Source organism: Dendropsophus ebraccatus, chromosome 15, assembly GCF_027789765.1.
Source record: "Dendropsophus ebraccatus isolate aDenEbr1 chromosome 15, aDenEbr1.pat, whole genome shotgun sequence".
NCBI classification, from domain to species: Eukaryota; Metazoa; Chordata; class Amphibia; order Anura; family Hylidae; genus Dendropsophus; species Dendropsophus ebraccatus.
The window spans coordinates 34,692,066-34,712,612 of record NC_091468.1 but is presented as its reverse complement, the minus strand read 5'-3'; the positions used below and the strand labels follow the sequence as shown (position 1 = coordinate 34,712,612).

Sequence of the window (20,547 nt, the reverse complement as noted above, 5' to 3'; positions counted from 1 at the left end):
TTGAACGCTGGAAGTCACGCGCTTCCATAGCGAATGCATGGAAGCGAGTGACTTATGGCGTATAATCACTGGTGAGAGAAGAGGACTCGCAGCAGCCGGCGGACGTGAGCGCGCACGATTTGAACGGCACCGAGGGACGGGAACTGACCGACGGGAACGGGACACCGATCATCTTCTGTAAGTATACATGACAGCGGCTACCCGGGGGGGGGGCGAAAAAAAAAAAAGTGAACTGCTTCTTTAAATGCAGAAGGTCCGGCTAGGTTTGAGTTCGATTGAACCTAGCTTTTTCTTCTGTTTGATTACACCTAATAGTCACCTTCCACCTTGTAATCAAAGGTCCCCATGTTTCTGCCAAGTTTGTCTATATATAGAGTAACCTCTACAAAAGATCACGTCTACAAGTAGACAATCATGTTATCCAAACCTGATTTTGTGTTACAGATTTTCACTTTACCGTACATCATGCATAGTAGTCATTTCCTGTTTGTCCTAAGGCAGCACACAAACTGGAATCCATTAACCCATTGTTGTGCTGCCTATGGACTCCAGGAAATTAAAAATTTCAGGCAGGTAAGTTTTAAACTTTATACTAAAAAGACCACCGCATAGAGGACTGCTTTTCAATTAAATTTTGGTCTTCTCAAAGGGGTTTTACTGTACGTATATACTGTAGAGCTGGATCTCTGCCCAGTATGTATATGCTTGTAGGTATCAGAATACAGCATTAATATGGCATTCCAGTCCACAACATTTCTGTGGCCCAGTGCAATAAAATTTTGACTTCTGGAACAGAATTTTACCATAAATCTGTAAATATTTTTTTTTAAATATTCTTTGCTATAAATATATTTACTGTGATTCAGCTCTGTCCCATATTAACAACATCCTCTGCATATATTTAACTATAATGAAATAAGATACTCCCTGTCTACAGTGAGCGGTACTCTTCAGCCATAGATATGGACTACACCAGTAGCATATACATTAGAGGGCCTTGTAGAAATTATGAAAACAGGACTCCCTATTTTGTAGCTGGCTTTTGATACCCTGGATACAGGGGCCTGATGTTTATCTCCTACACTCCTTCTGTGATCCTTGGGTCAATAACTACATAATTATTTGCTTATTACTTAACTTTTATATTAGGATATTATGTCCAAAATTCAATAACTTGAAATCTTATAATCCGGGTATAAGAATAATTATTCCATATCTCCCCACTAAGTTGGAGAACCCAGCAAATAATGGTTATAATTAATATTACATTCAGTATATTAAAAAAGAGCTACACAAGCAATTGTCTTTTGAGACCCGGGATAACACCTGTAATAATGATAATAATAAGCATATGTATTAAAAGCATTAAACTAGATCATTAAGGTCATTCAACTCCTCCGCTCCTTTGGTACCAGCTATACAGCAGGTATCTCTATAGCCAGTGTGACCACAGTATGTCCTAGGTGTCTCTTTTTTTGTGGTCACACCTGTGAAAAAACATGATCACAATATCCTGGAAAAATACCCTGACAAAAGTGCTTGATAATTATCTCTAGTGCTAAACCTTTACTGTAGAAGAATAGGGTGCAGTGCAGGAGCTTAAAGGGGACTTGTCAGAAGTTTTTTGCTGGCTAAAGTAAAGGCAGTATACACTACGGCTTTTTATTCTAAACTAGGAGGTATAACTCTTATAACAATCTGTCGATCCTGCGCTGAGATATAAGCTTTAGAATTTTTTATGCAAATTGGGAAATAAAGACCATGTGGTGTTCCCCTGGGTTGTGAAAGCACAGCAATCCTGGGTCTGTCAATTTTAACAGAGTGGATGTTTAATTGCAGTCATAGCAGTGTTAGGAGAGAAGCATCTAAACCTTGCTGGGCTTTTACAGCCAAGGGGAACACCCCGTGGTCATTATCTCCCACTTTGTGTAAAAATTCTAAATGTTTCTCCAGTATCCTCCTAACCTGAACTGACATCCAATCGCTGTCTATTTTGTCACTTTCTTGTTTAAGAGGTTGTCCAGCATTAGAAAAAACATGGCCGCTTTCTTCCAGAGACAACAAGACTTGTGTCTCCAGTTCAGATGTGGTTTGCATTTAGGCTTCATTCATTTCAATTGCGTTGCAAAACCCCGCCCAAGCTGGAGACAAGAGTCAAGTTATTTCTGGAAGAAAGTGGGCATGTTTTTCTAATGCTGGATAACCCCTTTAACATGAGGTGAAGGTAGTTGAGTATGCTCAATTGTTCTAGCATCCTGATATGCAAGATATTATCTGGGTATCCCCTACTGATAAAGTCGTAGGTCATGTACCTGTTTTTGGAATTCATTAGGGGTGAAACAATTTCCTTTCATCCTCAAGTATTGCCCTTTCAGTATCCTGGCCTTAAGAGCTCGAGGATGTTGGCTGTGCCAGGATAGAATGGCCTTTGTGGAGGTTGATTTTCTATAAACCGTGGTCTCCAAATCTCTTTTAGAATTTTTGAGGATGAGAATTTCCAGAAAAAGCTATTTTGAATTTCATAGGTAAATTTTAAACCTATTTTATTTACATTGAGTGTTGCTACAAAGTCAGAAAACTGTTTTCTGGTCCCGCTCAATGTGACAAATATGTCATCAAAAACCCACACACAGCTAGTAAAGCAGGAATTGTTATTCGTAAACACCATAGACTCTTCCCACCAGCCCAGGAGGAGGTTTGCATACGCTGAAGCACAAGAGTTCCCCAGAGGCTGTATCCATGTTTTCCAGGACTCTCTGCATCCAACTTCTTCGGTTGAACCCAAGGCTGTTTGAGGTTTGCACATCTCTACTTGGCAACCAATTGGAAAATGTCCATGAGATGGTTTATACCTTTAGATATGTACCTGTACCCATTCTCTACCAGACCACCATAAACTGTTCTGCGCTTGCTCAAATCTAATGGGGGAAGGTGAAGGTTCTTTCTAGAAAGTTCGAGCACGGGTGGAGAGAAAGTGATCGAACCATGTACACTAAACATAAAGCAGGTCCTTGGGAACTTGATGGATTGGTTGGATTATGGGTAACTTGGCTGCTGAAGTGCAGCCCTGTTGGGAAACTACTCTCCATTCTGCTCCCCCTGGACAGCTGTTATCTTTATTCAAAGCTAAGTATATCGTGTTCTTGTTTTTGTATAACCTCTTACTTTGTCTTTGCATTTGTCTTTTTGGGAGATGAACACAACTGGAGCATGCTTAAGTCCGATCGTTCCGAATTTGAACACCGGTGGCTAAAGAAGTTGGACGCAGCCTTAGGAAGTCCGGGAAAACATGGATACACCTATAGGTAGTATCATCTCTAGTCTCTATTATGACATGTTTTTTTTATCTAGCTATTGTGTCTTGACCTGTTTATTCAGACATCTTAGAATGCTGAAAACCGCGCTGGAGCAACATATTGAAATATAAGTTATATCTCCTGATTCAGGGTAAGAAGCCATGTTGTACATTGGCTTTACATTGATCAGTAAAAACTGCTGACAAGACCACTTTAAAGTTTTTATCCAGGATTAAAAAAAACAAAAAAAAAACACAGCTACTTTCTTACGCCACACCTGTCCTTAGGTTGTGTGTGGTATTGCATTTCAGCTCCATTAACTTCAATTTAACTGAGCCACAAAAGCACTCTCAAACGGAGGACAAGAGTGGCGCCATTTATATGGAAGAAAGCGGCCATGTTTTTCTAAGCCTGGAAATGTCTTGTATTTATTTGTATGGCACAATTGTGTGGGTTATTCTGGCTACTTGTGCTGGTACTACTGTTTTACCTACACCACAGTATGGAGGCTATAGTATCGCCATTGTGTATGTGGTAGATGTGTGGAAATGCTCTGCCGTGAATACTACGATATGGGCCAGTTAAGGGGCATTGTTTCGGTCAAAAGCTTTAGGCACCCACAGAACACAGTATTGCAGGCAGTTTTGAAGGCATTACAAGGAAAAAGAAGTGTATAGCTAAGAAGAGATTACATATGAAAAACCTGCTGTAAGATGTGCTCCTACACTTCCGCAACTGAGGCTCCTGAATGGCAGTGGCTTCCAAAATGTGGTTAGCCATCCACCTCTGCTATATAGAGCTGCAGGTTCCTACTATACAGCCGTACCCCGGTCAAGCTCATTGATCAAAGCGGAGTGAGCTCTGAATATCTCCTGTCTGGTGGGAGACTGGTCTATGGATGACTTCTCACTCATCTTCTCTCTGTTTTCTAGTCCAGAGGACCTAAAATCTCAGAACACAGCAGAGATAAAGTTTGATATAATTCATCAGATTCAGTCATCATTCCATTATAACTAGTTGCAACAAATAGAGAGGTTACATCACTTTAATGCAATCTACAGCATATTAGCAGCGTAACTGATCCTAGGTCTTGAAGGGATTGTCTGAGGATAAAATTTTTTTTACATATTACAGATTATGTAAATATAAAATAGTGGTACTCACCTGAACCAGACTGCCACAGTTGCTGCTGCAGTGCTTCCATTCTCCGATGCCCCAGCCAATCACTAACTAAGGTGGGTCACTGCTGCTGCCAGTGATTGGATGAAGGAACCAGGAAGCAACAACAATAAGTGTAGATGGGAATCATCAGAGCTGCAGCTGCAGTGGACCAGGGTAGGTGAGTATCACTTTATTTGTTTTCACACCACTCTTAGTCACTTAGATATTTTAAAAAATGTATCCCCAGGTAACCCATTTTGTGAATTTTATATGAAAGTCTAGACTATTCTTTCCCACGGGGCAGGGATTCAATTCATTGTCTAAACCCTACATCTAAGTAGAATGCCCAAAGCAGAGTTTCTTCTTGGTTCCCCCTTACACATAGTACCAGGGAAGAGATGCCTACTTCCCTACAATGACCAGGATGTACTCACTTCTTTTTAAACAGTTTACGGAATGAGCTCCGGAAGCCTCCCTTCTGATCTGATCTGGGATGATGATCACTGAAAGATGTTTGCTCCGTTTCATCCTTATGGTAGAACCTTGCATTTCTTTCCATGTTGATATCCTTTAAAGAGAAGTAGAAAGACAAAACTTTCTGGTTGGTACCTTAATTTCTAGTAATTGGACTCTGAACTAAAATTATATTTAAAAAAAATTATGTCTGGTTCTGGATCACAGGTCAGCTTTAGTTTCTCAAAATGAGCTTGGTTGCTATTTGTCAGACAGATTGAAAAATGATTAGGAGATACAGTGCCACTCTGGTCTATGGGCTTTGCCTGGTATTACGGCTCAGCTTTTTAAAAAAATTAATAGAGCTGAGCTGAAATACCAAACACAACTTAGGGAAAAAAGTAGCAATATTTCTGGAGAAAAAACAAACAAACAAACAGATCCCATGCCCTTACCATGGATAATACTTTGGGATAGGCACCCAAAATCTATATCACCCATGTAAAAATTATCCACTTTCTTTTATTACCATGCGAGTACACCATGCTCAATCTAACCTAATTATACAGTACGGTATATTGGATTATAATGCTCCTCGTATGGAGGTGCTCTAAGTGTAGAGAAGGCTAAAAATAGACTACTATCAGTTCTGTATGCATTATTGATGCCTCTTTTATAAAGCACATTTATTTTCAGAACAGCATGCTGTTCTCAAAATAATTAAAGAAGCACTCCAGAGATTTTTTATTTAATTTTTTGCTTATCTAATGCAGCCAGGCTATTATTAAATAATAATGTAGAGATTCCTGTGCTGATGTGGCAAGAATGAGTTTGCTACCATATTGATTTCTATATCATCATTTTAAATGCTCTGGGGGGTGGAATCTCATCACTGCTGGTCCCCCAATGAGGTCACCTGGTGAGTGCAAATCATAGTGTACAACTGCTTTAGATCCTGATCCTATAGAGATGGCAGCACCAGGATTAAAGGGGAACTCTGGCAGGGGGGCTTTTTTTTTCCGATCTGGCCGGGGAGGAGGTGGCTGAGGACAGCGACGTCCACTCACCTCCCCGGTTCCAGCGGCAGGTCCCATATCGTGGCGCTCCGGTCCCCACTGCCTGGACGTTTCCTGGTCTCCGACGCGGGCGTGAGATGTGATGTTTTAAGCCCGCTCAGCAAGTCAGTGACGGAGGTGGGATCCCGCCTCCATCACTGACTGGCTAAGTGGACTTGACACGTCACGTCTCAAGCCCGGGTCAGCTTGAATTGGGGAGGTGAGTGGACGTCACTGCCCTCAGCCACCTCCTCCCCGGTAAGATCGAAAAAAAAAGCGCCCCCTCTGCCGGAGTACACCTTTAAGGTCTGGGTGGGGTGGGGAGGAGTCATTGAGCTCTGATAGGTAATGATGTTATCCTGTAGTTGACAAGAAGGCAGTTGACCCAGGACAGACCAGCCCCATTTTCTGTGGGTCAGGCTGGTGACCACATGACCCAGTTACAGTAATAAACACATAAATGCAACTGTGCTGGAATGAAAGAGATGGCACTGTAGGACTGGTGATGGTGAATGGGCATGATATGGGCAAGAAAAACAAACAAACAAGCTGGAGTGCTTCTTTAAATTGCTCACCTCTAGTAAAGATCTACTTTCCACCTGGGGTCTTTGTGTAATGTAGAAGGGTCTATGGGGGTTGCGGGTTGAAGCGGATAGGCCATGGGATTGGGTGCCTCGATCCTGCTTAAACTGCATCCTATTGGCATGGGTGCTCCTGGTGCTGTACAACCTGGTAGTCACTGTCTCTTGACTCCGAGGAAACTCCTTGAGAGATCGGCTCAATGGTTTGTGTTTTCCATGAATGCCATCATGTCTGTAGCTACTGTTACTCACCGGTGACATGCAGCTTCTGGCCAGGGGTTGACGGGAACGATCTGTTCTGTTGGACTCAAGTGTGAAATTGATTGGTCTTAAAAAGCAAATATCAAGGCTGGATTCGGAGGACCCTGCTGAGCATGACTCATAGAGAGTCCTATTGGGAAATGTTTCCTCTTCATACGGTGTAGAAATTCCTATTATTTCGCCGCCGTATTCAAATTCTTCATAGTTGCGGGCAAAGTTACCATCAGGTAGAATATTGGACGAAGTTCTCATAGACCTTTCCACATCAAGCATTGTGTCCACAGAATTACTTTCATATTCCATTTCTGGGATGGATTGTAAGGGGAGGGAATTGGCTTCTTGTTCACTCCCAATGAATGACAATGGTGCTGTGATGTTCTCTGGCCTTTCATGCTTCTTCCCCTCACCTTCCCAATCAGATGCCTTCAATGGCTGGATGGTTTCCACTGGAGTCTGCCTATTCTTTTTAATGTGAGGAACCAGATGCCTTAAGAAATAGAAACATGAGCAACTATTTTAATTACAATGTAGTAGATCAAGGAGAAAGCACTCCAAAAAAGTAATATAGTATAAAGGCAGTCCTTTATTTCATGTTAAGTAAAAAAGTTTAACTCCACTTGGGAGGCCCGTACCAACGTGTTTCACACTTTTAGTGCTAAATCATAATTTTAATTATAGTGTTTATGATATAAGGCTGAGAACTTAAAGGGGATCTCCTAGGAGGATTTTTTAAAGGGGACATAGTGCATTTAAAATTTAAAAAATAATATTTTTTACTCACCAGGTCCACGTTGTTCACAGTTTCCTGGAGTGCTGCAGCAAATGCCCGTTATCCAATTACTGGCTCAGGTGGGTTATTATTGCACCCAGTAATTGTTATATGAGCATTTTTTGCATGTTGGCACCAGAAAGCTATAAGCAGCAGGAAACTGTGCATTGTTGGAACAAAAGGGGCACCTTCAACCCTTTTAGAAAAATCTTTCCCTCCCAGGAAAACCCCTTTCAATTTTCATGCCCACTTTAAAAGTTGACAGCATTCAGCAACTGCAGTATAAACCTATTTTGGAAGGGAGAATAAAACAATGTGTGAACAGGTGGGAAAAAAAACCTTTACAAACAGGTTGTAAATAATGAGCATGTTCATTATTTTTATGCCTGTTCCCAATTATGCCGTCCGGGGGTCAGACTTTTTTTTTTTTTTTTTTCAAAAGAGCTGGAGAGGAGGTTGCTGAACATAACAACATGCACCTACCTCACTGGTTCCAGCACTAGAATCCGCTGTCCACCACTCCAGTTCCTGGTGCCCCGCCCGCTTCCTGGTCTGAGTGGGCACCTGGACTATGACGTGTCAGGCCCGCCCAGGCAGTCAGCGGCCATAGCAAGCTCCCACTTCGGCCGCTGACTGGCTGAGCGACCCTGACATGTCATAACCCAGGTCCCCACTTAGATGGGGACACGTCCAGGGGAACGGGAAAGAAGCAGAGGGCAGCGGATCCCAGTGCTGGAGCTGGGGAGGTAGGTACATGTTGTTATGTTCAGCCACCTCTTCCCTGGTTGTTTTTTTGAAAAAAAAAAATCTGAGCCCGGACTTTTCCTTTTTTATAACAGTATTTTGCTTTTTCTTTACAGTGTGTGAACGTTCTCACATTAGAAAGTGTAATGTTTATGTTACTGTATGTTATAACCCCCCCCCCCCAACACACAATAAACTCCCAGTAATCTCCATAAAGGGTCAGCTTACATGACTGAAGAAGAAGAGCCCGATGTAGGGTAAGGCTGGAGGGTCTCATCAGACTGCCCAGCGTTTTCTTTAATGTTCATAGAAGTAGTCAGACTAGGGGGAGCTTCCTGGCCAGTCACCGTGCACTGAGATGCAAGGCCTTTGTACAGTTTAATCAGGGATGATCTAAAAACAGACAAAATAATTCATGTAAATGTTACTATCCATACAATACCCACATATGCAAAAGTAAGGGTGTGGTGTTACAATTTATCACCATAATAGTAGACCCAGCACATAGACAGATTTCTGCTTTTCTGTGAACAATGCCACATTTAATTTGGCACTGTGCAGAGTATTGAACCAGGTAAACGGGTACTCCAGCCCTTTTTATATATTGCTACCCTTCTATACAAAAAAATAAACAGCCAATTCTTACTTCTACACGCTCCCCTGGAATCCTGTTGCGTCTTTGAATTCCCCACTGTCCCCACTGAATTCCCCACTGTCCCTGCTCAGCCAATCACTGACTGAAACAGGACAACACTGTGACCAGTGATTGGCTGAGCAGGCTGTCACTGCTTAGATGAGTCCTTCCTGGAAGTGGCGGTGGGAGCGTTCTGTAGGAGAGTTGTTTATTATTCTGTATATAAAGGTAGCAATATAAAGTTACCCCTTTAAGCAAACTAAACAAAATAACTTCCCAGGAGCAGAGGAAAAATAATAGGATATATCCAGAGTGGGCAGTGGGTGGGGGGAATGTAATAAAGAATCTACTACCAGCCCAATCTCTATCTCCAGTCTCCTGTTTCTCCCAGCCCCCTCTGTCATCACAGCCCAGCAGGAACTGGCCGCTAAGCCAGTCAGTGACTGCAGAGGTGTCCCATCTCACTCACTGACTGGCTGAGTGGGCATCTCTGTGCTGGGTTGTGGCACTGCAGGAGCTACAAGAAGCCAGCGGGGTCCATGAGTGGTGACACTGTTCTGCAGGGGGCACAGGGACAGGTAAGTATAGCTTTAATATCTTGCCTAACCCTCCTGCCCTCCATGGATTTTTAGATTATGTCCGGAGTTCTTCTTTTAAGGGCTCCTTTATTCTAGTGATTGATAGTGGTACCAGCTGTTCCCCACTGATAAGCAACAAATACTTATTATTTGAAATATATTTCACATGTTAATTTAGGAAAACTTACTTTTTAAGTTTTTTCCTTTTCTGTATTAACAAATCCTCATTGTATTGGAAGAGAACACTATAGTGTGATATAAAAACACGCAGCCTCTGGACACAGACCAACAGCAAGTAATAATCCGGGTGCTCCTGTTCTGTAAACTTCAGGATGTTCTGGAAAAGAAAAAAAAGCCACTGATATGAAAATGTCCTTCAACGGGCCACAGGTGTTACAACTAGGGATGGTCCGAACCTGTCGAGGTTCAGGTTCGTACGAACCTGGACTCTCTGCAATGATTCCCGCTGTCTTAAACCTCCGTGGAGAGGGTGGATAAAGCAGGAAGACCGCCTGGAAAACGGGGATATGGCTGTGGCTGTATCCCGGTTTTCCAGATGGTCCTCCTACTGTATCCACCCTCTGCACGGAGGTTTAAGACAACGGGAATCATTGCCGAGAGTCTGGGTTCGTACGAACACGAATCTCAGCAGGTTCGGACCATCCCTAGTTACAACTACTGACTAATGTGTCTTCCTATATTTTTCACAACTGTACTGTGTGTATATAACTACACACATAGTAATTCGAGGAAAGTGAGAAGTAAAAGTGATTTAAAAAAAAATAAAAAATTCTTTATTTCTATTTTCATAACTTTACCCAATGTTATTTTGGATCTATTACTAAAATGCTAAATTGTAAGTGAAGGGGCTGTTGTTTTTTGACAACCCTGTTTTGTTATAATGGTCCACCAATGATAAGCTGATCACGGGGTATCCCAAGTGTTTAATGTTTCTACATGACATAGCAGCCACTCATCTGTAATGCAGTATGCATGTTTGATGCAGTTTTGTGGCTATATTCTAAAACAGTGTGTAAGGACACAGCCAATTTTCATTTAAGCACTTTCATTTTTTCCTCCTCGTGTTTAAAAGGCCATAGAGTTTGCATTTTTTTCACATACAGACCCACATGATCCCTTATTTTTTGTGACACCAATTGTACTTTGCAATGACAATGTACTTTTCAACTACAGCGACAAAAAATTTTGTTGTGCAGTGAAATAAAAAATAAAAGTTTCACTGGTGATACAGATGAGTCAAGTGATCGCATTGTGCTCAGAAAAGAATAATATATTAGTCTTACCTGCAGTAGAATAAGATATTCTGGGATGCGTTGAACTACATGGAAAAGCAGAATGTACAGATCCGATTTCAGGTCCTCTTCAGCCTATTCAGGTACCACATTTTAAAGATTTAATGTATGTCTAGATTGTATGATAATGCTCAGTGCCTACTTTTATGCTCAGTTCCTACTTTTCCCCTATCCTGTGGACAGGGGAAAAGTTAATTTTCCTTGGACTACCCCTTTAATGAATTTGTATCAGTTTCTTTACTTTGAAGAGCAGGGAACTTATAGATTGAACGGCGCCTGCGTGAATTGTAGTGGAATGCATGACGTGACCTGTCCTGGGACAGCAGAGGGTATTGTCATTTTCCAATTTTGACACTGTAACAACAACTGTGCAATGTTCAGACAGGAGAAAATGTTCCAGTGGCATTCCTAATGATGAAGAGAGTGGGGAGGAGGGACGGGGGGGGGGGGGGGTGTAAAGTTAAAAGCAGCTATCTAAAGGTACAAGTGGTTTGGGGGGGTCAGATTGTGAGTACAGACTTTAAGCTTTAAGTTTCTGAAACAGCAAATCAAATTCCCTGCCTCCCATTACACAGCTATGGAATGAAATACAGAGATGATAGTATACAGAAATACATACATGGGGGAATTCATCAAATATGTGCCGAGCGCAGATAAATTGTAATATGTGCCTGTAATTATTCCAATGCATTGTAGGATAGTTTTTATAATATGTTTGGGTTAGCTGTAATTTATAGAGATATTGTTATTCAGAAGGACATTGGATTGTTTCAGATAGAACACATGTCTGTATACCTAAATTAATTAATAAAATACATACTATAATTTTGCCTTTCTGCAAAGGGGCTAAACTCATATGCTGAGAGCTAAGGCCACAGACCCTTTAAGAATATATACTATATATATAACACACCTACCTCTTTAAGAACCACAATGTGGATGACTGATATACTTTCCGGTAAATCTTTCAAGTAAGCAACATAATAGTCCAAGAAATTATTCTGTTTAAAAAAAAAGAGAGAGAGAAAGAAAGAGAGAGTAGTGATTGCATTAATATAATAATATAAGTTTTAACATCTGTAGGTTATGTTCACACAACGTCTTCTCGGCTGTTTTTGAAAAGCCATCAATTTGAGAAAGAAATAAGGCTGTATTATGCATATTAAGACAGTAATTAAAATAATTGAGCAGTGCTTTAGCTTTAAATGACTGTTGTCCAAAAGACAGGCGTAAAACAGTCATTAAAAGGTGTTGTGTGAACATAGCCTTTTAATGAAAAAAAATCATTTTTGGATCGATGTTGGTGTAACCATAGACATTGGTGTTTCACTATGCCATTTGTCGATTTCTTTGTTGCCTTTTTTATTTTTAATACCTGTTTTCGCTAGCCTTTTTTTGTACAGAGGTCCCCATGTTGCAGCCGTCAGTGTCAGGTGAGTGGGGATGGAAAGTTAATGCCTGACCCCATTGTTCTGCGACAGATAAGCCTCAGCCAGAGCTTGTAACCCTTAACCCTCCCCTTCCTATAGACAACACAGGATTGCTCGTCCATGACAAATGTTTCTGTCTATGGAGAAGATAGGGATTGGAGGGAAAAGATTGAAGGTGTATGACCACCTTTAGGGTGTTTTCATTGTGAAGCTAAACCCCCTTCCACCAAATGCAATAGTTTATGTTCACCTGTTTACACAGGATGATGGAAGCCAATAATTGTAACGTAAATGGCTGCACAAAAGACACCAATAATTAATCAATAGTGATGAGAGGCCCTGTCAAACTATTTGGTTTGGCAATGTTCTCCGAACTCGAAAGCTTCGCTTTTGATTCCCCATGGCTGCAAAGTTGTATGCCGCTCTAGGGAGTCCTAGAAAACATTAATACTGTTTGACTGTATGACTGTATCCATGTTTTCCAGGTCTTCTTAGAGCTGGATCCAACTTTTTCAGCCACCAGTATTCAAATGCTGAACGGCTAGATTCGAGCATGCTTATCTCTAGTTCTGACGTTGAAAAAGAACAGGATCACACTAAGAAATGGATATACCAGTAAAGTAGAAGTCTCATTTCACATAGTTTGCAATAATTGCAATAAAAGATACTGAATATTGAATTGCAAACCTAAAGATGATTAGAAGTGAGCCCTACAATCGACTCAGTAAGTAATGTACTATTATATATCATGTAGAGAAGATGTTAAAACCAGTGAGGTTTTTGACAAACAGCATAGTTACCTCATCGTTGGTTAACTTCAGGAAAATGTCTCCCAGAATTCCTTGTCTGGACCATTTTACTACTCTTTCCTGCAATACGTGGAGCAGGTCCAGGTGATGCTGGATCAAATACCGTAAGGAACTAGGGAAGAAACTGAGAGATGAACAAAAAGTGACCTTATTGCACCTGTTCTACTTAGCTTCTATGGATGCCCCACTTCAAATTTGAAAAAAAGATTACGTCTGAATACCCCCCCCCCCCCCCCCCCCATAGGTCTTTTATAGGTCCTTATGGTGGATGTATTAGGTTATAAAATAATATACACAAATAAGTTAATCAAATGTAAAAAATAAATAAACAGTATACATAATAACATACAAACCAAACACATCACACATGCCCACACACATTGTTGCTAAAACCACCCAATCACTTTATTACATATTGTACATCAAAATTAGAACAAACTAGAGGACTTGTTTTACACTTTATTTCACTGTAAGGCTATGTTCACACAATGTTTTTCCAGCTTCATTTAAAATGACGTCCATCATTTTGAGTCTAAAATGATGGCCAAAATTCTGTTGTCTGGCCGCCCATCAGAACAGTGTGCAATGATGGCTGTTGGTACATTATTCTAGATCAGGTGGACTAATTGCCCTTTGGGTGTGGCTTAATTGAAAAGTCCATTGACTTTAATAGTAAAAACGGTGGGAAAAAAACAAACAAACTGCAAGAACAACAAAAAAATAACGTCCGCTGTTTGCAATAGACATCCAAAAATAATTGGCATGACCATTAATTTGACATCCATGCAGACAACGCCCGTTATTTTATACATTGTGTGCATTGGACATCTGTCATCCCATTGACTTCAATGCGTTGCACTAAAGTCAGTTAAATTGCAGCAAAAGTGGACATCCTTTTAAATAAAAAAAGCGGCCACCTTTTCATATAATACATAATACATATAAGTTCTGTGTGGCCACAGATTTGGAGAATTACATGCAGGCCGATCTGTTAGATGTGCAGCAGATTTAGTTGGCCCCCTACTCAATGTCTAACCAATGCTATATACTATGCAGGGGCGGATTAACTTTACTATAGGCCCCAGGCTGTTCACCAAACCTGGCCCCCCACCCCACTGTAACTATGGCAGCACTAGTGTAGTGTTCATAATACAGGATAGATAATGTCATGATGCCCTGAATTTTGCAAAATTGCTGTAAAAAAAAAAGCTGCGATTTTTTGCAAATCATGGCAGAACTGTATCCAGGAGACAATACACCCCTGAAAGTACAAGTCTGTCTGTGTGGCCATGGGCCCCGCAGTAGCTCAGGGCCCCGGGCTACCGCACAAAAAGGACCTATTGTAATCCGCTACTGATACTATGTAGTATACCAGACCCAAACAGTCATACTTGTCTGTCAAATAGTAATGCAACTATGGGTCCATTTGAAAAATTATAAATATTACCAACATAGTAATTGCATACTTTACTCAAATAATAAGGATACAGTATTTCACTGCTAAAAAAAAGACCATACCCTATGCCTATAAAGTAATGGTACACTTCACCCAAATAACAAAATAATACTAAAATATAATAAATATATATTCACTTTGCTTGAAAAATAATAATTATAATACATGACACATTCCTAGGATGTATGGGCTCCTGTACACTGCATGTTCTCTGCAAATAGAATAGACTCAAGGACCATGTTTGAGGTTCTCGTATATAAGACAGCCACTGATCACCACTGTTCTAAACAACTGACATGCTCAGTAATAGCATTTTTCCTTTACTCTGAATTACTGTAATTGTTATAGTCTTAATGTTTTACACCAAAAAGAGAGAAAAGTCCAGTACCTTCTCTCCTTAGTGGTCCTCTTGATGTCGGACCCTTGTAAACTGGCCCTTATCTTTAGAATATGAGAAAGATTCAGGACATATTTGCGCTCTGATTCAAGAAGGTCTTTGGCGGCTGTCTGTCTTCTTACTTGATGGTAAAAACATGAGAAGATTGTTGGTACAGACACAAAATGAGTTCATACATCACTGTAGGCTGTAGACTAGACTAAAGCAGCTCCTACACATAAAACAGATGCTAACAGGATGCTCGACAGCTACTACTTCTGCCTCTCCTGTACACGCCTAATTGGGAGTAACGGCCAGTTTCCAATGACTATATGGTGCCATCTTTTTAGCCGTTTCCTCTATTATTTCCTCCAGTTTTGCAGAGTTGCACTAGTTAAAGTTTGGATTGAGGGCTCACTGTTTGATTTTTGAATCATGTGAATTGGCCTTTAAGTTGGACGTCATCTGTTAGTGTATTTTATATCCCAGTCTGACAATGAGGTTATTTACATTATTGATGTGTTGCTGTTCATTCTGCAACACACAAAGGAATAGACTGGAGCCGCATCAACAAAATAAATTTTTAAAGTCAAACTTAACAGGGTTGTTTCTATAAGAAGCACGAGAGGTTATAGTCATATCCCCAGAATAGTGTGAGGACTAAGCCATCAAACTGACACTCGATAATGATTGTACAGTCATGGCGTGATACCTCTAAGGGATCTCAAGGCACTGTGCAAAGCTGTGTTGTGGTTATTAATAACCGCTCGTACTGACTTTCTGTCCTTGAGAGGGTATCTACAGAACAAATGGACTTTAAATGAGAAAGTGGTGCACACAAAAAGGTTACATCATGGAATGATGTTATCTGGATAAACCCTGTTTGACTGTGATGAATTCTCCTTGCGGGATGGTCTCGGGCTTATGTGTATAAGTCACTAGGATAACATACTTCCAGTAGTGCTGAATGTGCACAATGAGCAGTTTTTAGCATTCTGTATTGTAGACCAACACCAATCAGTGAGTAATTCATTTAGTGACTGATCCCTGTCTTACTATGGTCCTGTAAATGGGAAGTAACTGTACTGGGTACCAATTCTTTTCAAGACTTGTCAATGACTTGCATTGTTGTTACTGGCCGAGAGGTTTTATGACTAATGATTTTGTTCCTCATTTTGTCAGTTCCACAGATAATGGGCCATCTCCATCAACACCAATGAGAAGAAGAGGAGAAGCGGTCTGATCACACATGCAGTAAGGCAATAAAAATGCAATGTGAATGCATCATTTAATTGCAGTAGTTTTTCTTTTTTTCTCCAGTGCTGCATCATTTTATTGCATTACTGCATCATTTCATGGCTATGTTCCCATTTCTGGAACATTTCGGGAAAGGCGGCCATCTCAAAATATAGACAGCAGCTAATAATGATGATTATTAGGGGCCGTCTGTTTACCAAGACACCCATGTGTGCCCAATATGTTCCGGTAGTGGGAACCATTTATTTGCAGTCCAGCCACCCTTCGTTGCATTAAGGCAATGAAACTCCAGTGTATGCAAACATACCCTAAAGATTTATATGGTAGATCAGTGCTCGTATGTCAATAGCCAGAAAGTAACTAAGCCTACTGAGATCTACCTTTCAGTAGAAGGATTTGTACAATATGACTGTAACTATTATTTTTTTTATTATTACTGTATTTTACCAAAAATACTGGGTTCGCTGAGGGTATTCTCCACTGGGGCAGCTCGGCTCTGTATTAGTTCCCTTGGCCCATCAGTCTGCTCCTTAGAACCATCTTCTTCCCATTCCCTTCCATCTTTTGGCTGTCTCCAAATGAGGGACTGCATATACATTCTGGAGTGACTATCAGTCGTCAATGAGGACTTGAAATTTTCATCCGTCTCTTCATGAGTTGTCCGAGTTGCTTTAAAGGAAAAGTGTGCAATGACAGAAGTCACAACTGAGCTAGGAAGGTGGTTAGGGATTTTCCACTTCTCACTGATCTCATAACATTACAATATAACAAAAAAAATGTTGCAAATTAAAAAATGAAGAACAAAGAAGGAAAAAAGTATATCACAAAGCAACTACTATAAGCCACAATGACCATGAGAAGGATAGTAAAAAAAAAAGAAAGAAAAAAAAAAAAGTCATAATCTAAGATGTCCCTGCTTCCTGATTTTGCTACTGGATTGCCACCTGGATTTGACCAATCTTTCTAGATTTCCTGGGCACTTAGCTAAGACCATCGTTTAGTTGGAAACACCCCTTCTTAGGCTGAGTTTAGGGCTGCACATCCCTGTCCCCTTCATTACTCATAGGTGGTGGTGTCCTTGAAGAAAGAAAGTTATATTAGGAATAGAGATGAGCGAACCTCGAGCATGCTCGAGTTCATCCGAACCCGAACTTTCGGCATTTGATTAGCGGTGGCTGCTGAAGTTGGATAAAGCCCTAGGGCTATGTGGAAAACATGGATATAGTCATTGGCCGTATCTATGTTTTCCAGACAACCTTAGAGCTTTATCCAACTTCAGCAGCCCCCGCTAATCAAATGCTGAACGATTGGGTTCTGATTAACTCGAGCATGCTGGATATTCGCTCATCTCTAATTAGGAAATATCCACCAAGCAGACAGCATAGATCATGATCTAGCCACTAGGAAAGAAATCAGCATAATCTCTAAACTCCACTTTCTATTACTGACACCATTGGGATGATGACAAGGACTAATAAAATGTTAAAGGTGAAAAATTGAACTATTAAAGGGAAATATTTGAGGTGCTTTTTGTGATAATGCCAGCTTTTCTTTTCTACTCACCTGTGTTAGTGACTGTCGCATTGCTTTCATTGCCTGCACTTATTGACCTGGATGCAGGAGCTGCATTGGTGTTAAACAAAAATGTACCAATAATTATAAAAGATCAAATCTATTTTGGTGCATAAAAATAAAGGACTATGTAAAATGTTTCTCTTCTATTCAATGTTGAGGCTCAGATTTCCACCTTTTAGAGGTAAGCCAATTTTCATGTATATAAAAGATAGAGAGCTTATAGCAAAAAGTAAGTACCCCACCAAACCCTTTCTAATGTCCTACTTCCTTGTTACTCAATAAACAACACTGAATATTTTCCCATGAAAATATAGATCAATCCACTCCGCTCCTGCTTCATTACATGTCTTCAGGTATAACATGTTTCCCCCAAAGTTCCAGTTTTCGTTATATATAACTATATAGAGTGTGACTTCAGAATAGTATACTCCACTATCACAGTACCTTTTTCATATGGGGATGGCTGTACAAGGTTATTATGAAAATTGACCATCATTGATTCCGAGTGATTGGAATTTTGGAAGGTGCTGTTCTGAGCAGATTGGATTTGACCTGTTTGCTCTTCTTTCTGGATCCTTCTGGGGACAGCAGAAAAATATAGACAAGAACTATGTGTTAGAAGATCCAAAACACGTCTCCATATATTATTTGTTATATTACTGCAGAAATTAGGGACATGTACGTAGCTAAACGGTAGCGGCATTAACATCTATGTGTACTTGCAGCAATGCTTTAAAGCTAATATTGATTTAAAATCTCCATTCCTAATTATCTATATCCCACACTAAATCTTCTCAACTTTGGCCAGGACTGGAAGCCATTTTTCATATCTCCTTCTGGTTCCATAAACTGAGCTTACTTTCCATGTCCCTTGGCCATGTACTATGGCTGTTGTGCCAGAACTTTTGCTCTGAATGTGCTCGTATTATTAGGCACAGCAACTGAATTCATCAAACAGCATAATAAAATGAGTTGAGCCTGGTTCGTGAAACAATTAAACGGTTAGCTAATAATAAAACCCCTGGCCCTGATGGTCTATCCGCAGAATACTATAAAATGTTAGGTAGTGAAATTATTCCCCCACTTACCAGACTCCTCAATAACATCTATCAGGGAGGCCCCCACCCATCAGACTTTTTTGATTTTAGAACAGTATTAATCCCCAAACCCAATAAGGACCCCATACACATAGCTTCTTACTGTCCTATCTCCCTCCTAAACCAAGATTATAAAATTTTAACAAAACTTTTAGCAGATAGATTGCAACTTCTTCTGGGACCTTTAATGCTTCCCTCACAACTGGGATTTCTGAAACACAGACATTCCACCAAGGGAATCCGACACGCGGTGGCCACTACAGTTCAAGCCCAGTCCCCTCATTCTCCCCCCACAGATGTTACTAGGCTTAGATGCAGACAAGGCCTTTGACTCGGTTTCATGCCCCTTCCTGTCCACTTTGTTGAGACATTGAGCATTTGGAGACAAATTCCTCCTGTTTCTGGCCCTTTCTCAACAACATTCCCAAACAATCTTAACTATCAACGGTCATAACACAAGTCCAATAATCTTACACAGAGGCACAAGCCAGGGCTGTCCCCTCTCACCCCTCTTATTTAATTTGTCTATAGACCCCTTGCTACGGCATCTTACTCACAATACGCCATATCAGGGTATTAACATCGGCACCTCCTGTCTTAAATTGTCAGCCTTCGCAGATGATATACTGCTCTTTATTTCTGATCCTCACACATCTCTAGACGATATACTCTCTGATATTCACTCCTATGGTTCACTCTCTGGTTTTATAATCAACACTAATAAATCTGAAGCCCATTTGCTAAAGGGACCAGCAAGGCCCTCCTGGGCATCGTCTTATAACTTTAAATGGAACACCATGGTGCTCCCTTATCTAGGAGTGTCAATTACCAGACACCCGTCTAAACTGTACAAATACAATATAATTTCCTTTTAAAAATATTTAGAATCCCAACTGAGCGCCTGGACACACTTTACCCTCTCCTTTCTGGGGAGAGCAAATCTCCTAAAATTAGTGATATTCCCCAAACTGCTATATATATTTCAGTCCCTGCCACTGATACCCCGCCCCAAGGACATAAAAATCCTAAATAATCTTTTCCGCAGATTTATCTGGAATAACCGTAGACCAAGAATAGGACTTAACATCTTACAACAACATAAATCAAATGGAGGAATCAACTTTCCCGATCTACCTCTCTATAGTCTGGCGACACAGCTACGGGTGGTGGGTGACTGGATAACCGACTCTTCAGTATATACAGATACAACTCTTCACCCACAGTTCACGCCAAACATATCTCTGGTCAACCTCTTCCACCTCCCCCACTCTAAGCTACCCCTAGATGTTGAATGTAACCACCTTCGGCACACCACTTGGAAAGCCTGGACTAAAAGTAGGCGTATACTCTCCTTAAGCCCTCATTACTCCCTATTATTGCCACTAACGCATAACCCTACCTTCCAAAATTGCACCTCCCTGCCTATATTCCATAGATGGCATGCAAACGGGATATCTCGTCTGGCACATCTGGTAGACAAGGACCAGAAACGTCCACTCTCCTTCAATGAGCTCTGCCTGCGCAACGAGATTGTGGGTCCCCATCCCTTCTATTATATCCAAAGTTATAGTTACATTGTTAAGGTGGTTTGATACATGTCTGGTGATGACTGTGATGACCCTTTCCTGGCTTTGACACCTTGCAAGCAATTAAACCCTAAGCAAATAATAACCTTTTATATGTGGCTGACCCGCAAATATGA

The 20,547-nt window shown here is 40.8% G+C and overlaps 1 protein-coding gene across 1 annotated transcript in view; it reads right to left on the bottom strand.

Moving 5' to 3' along the window:
- Positions 1-3,517: 3,517 nt before the first annotated feature.
- Positions 3,518-20,547, bottom strand: part of ARHGEF33 (Rho guanine nucleotide exchange factor 33) — a 61,157-nt gene continuing 44,127 nt past the window's right edge. The window contains exons 6-17 of the mRNA XM_069954982.1: positions 18,193-18,326; positions 17,737-17,796; positions 16,621-16,842; positions 14,929-15,058; positions 13,076-13,208; positions 11,763-11,846; positions 10,837-10,920; positions 9,721-9,869; positions 8,549-8,713; positions 6,541-7,294; positions 4,892-5,025; positions 3,518-4,238 (exon numbers count right to left, since the gene is read on the bottom strand). Coding sequence (XP_069811083.1) covers positions 4,109-4,238; positions 4,892-5,025; positions 6,541-7,294; positions 8,549-8,713; positions 9,721-9,869; positions 10,837-10,920; positions 11,763-11,846; positions 13,076-13,208; positions 14,929-15,058; positions 16,621-16,842; positions 17,737-17,796; positions 18,193-18,326 — 2,179 coding nt within the window. The 3' untranslated portion in view covers positions 3,518-4,108. The remainder of the gene's footprint in view (positions 4,239-4,891; positions 5,026-6,540; positions 7,295-8,548; positions 8,714-9,720; positions 9,870-10,836; positions 10,921-11,762; positions 11,847-13,075; positions 13,209-14,928; positions 15,059-16,620; positions 16,843-17,736; positions 17,797-18,192; positions 18,327-20,547) is intronic.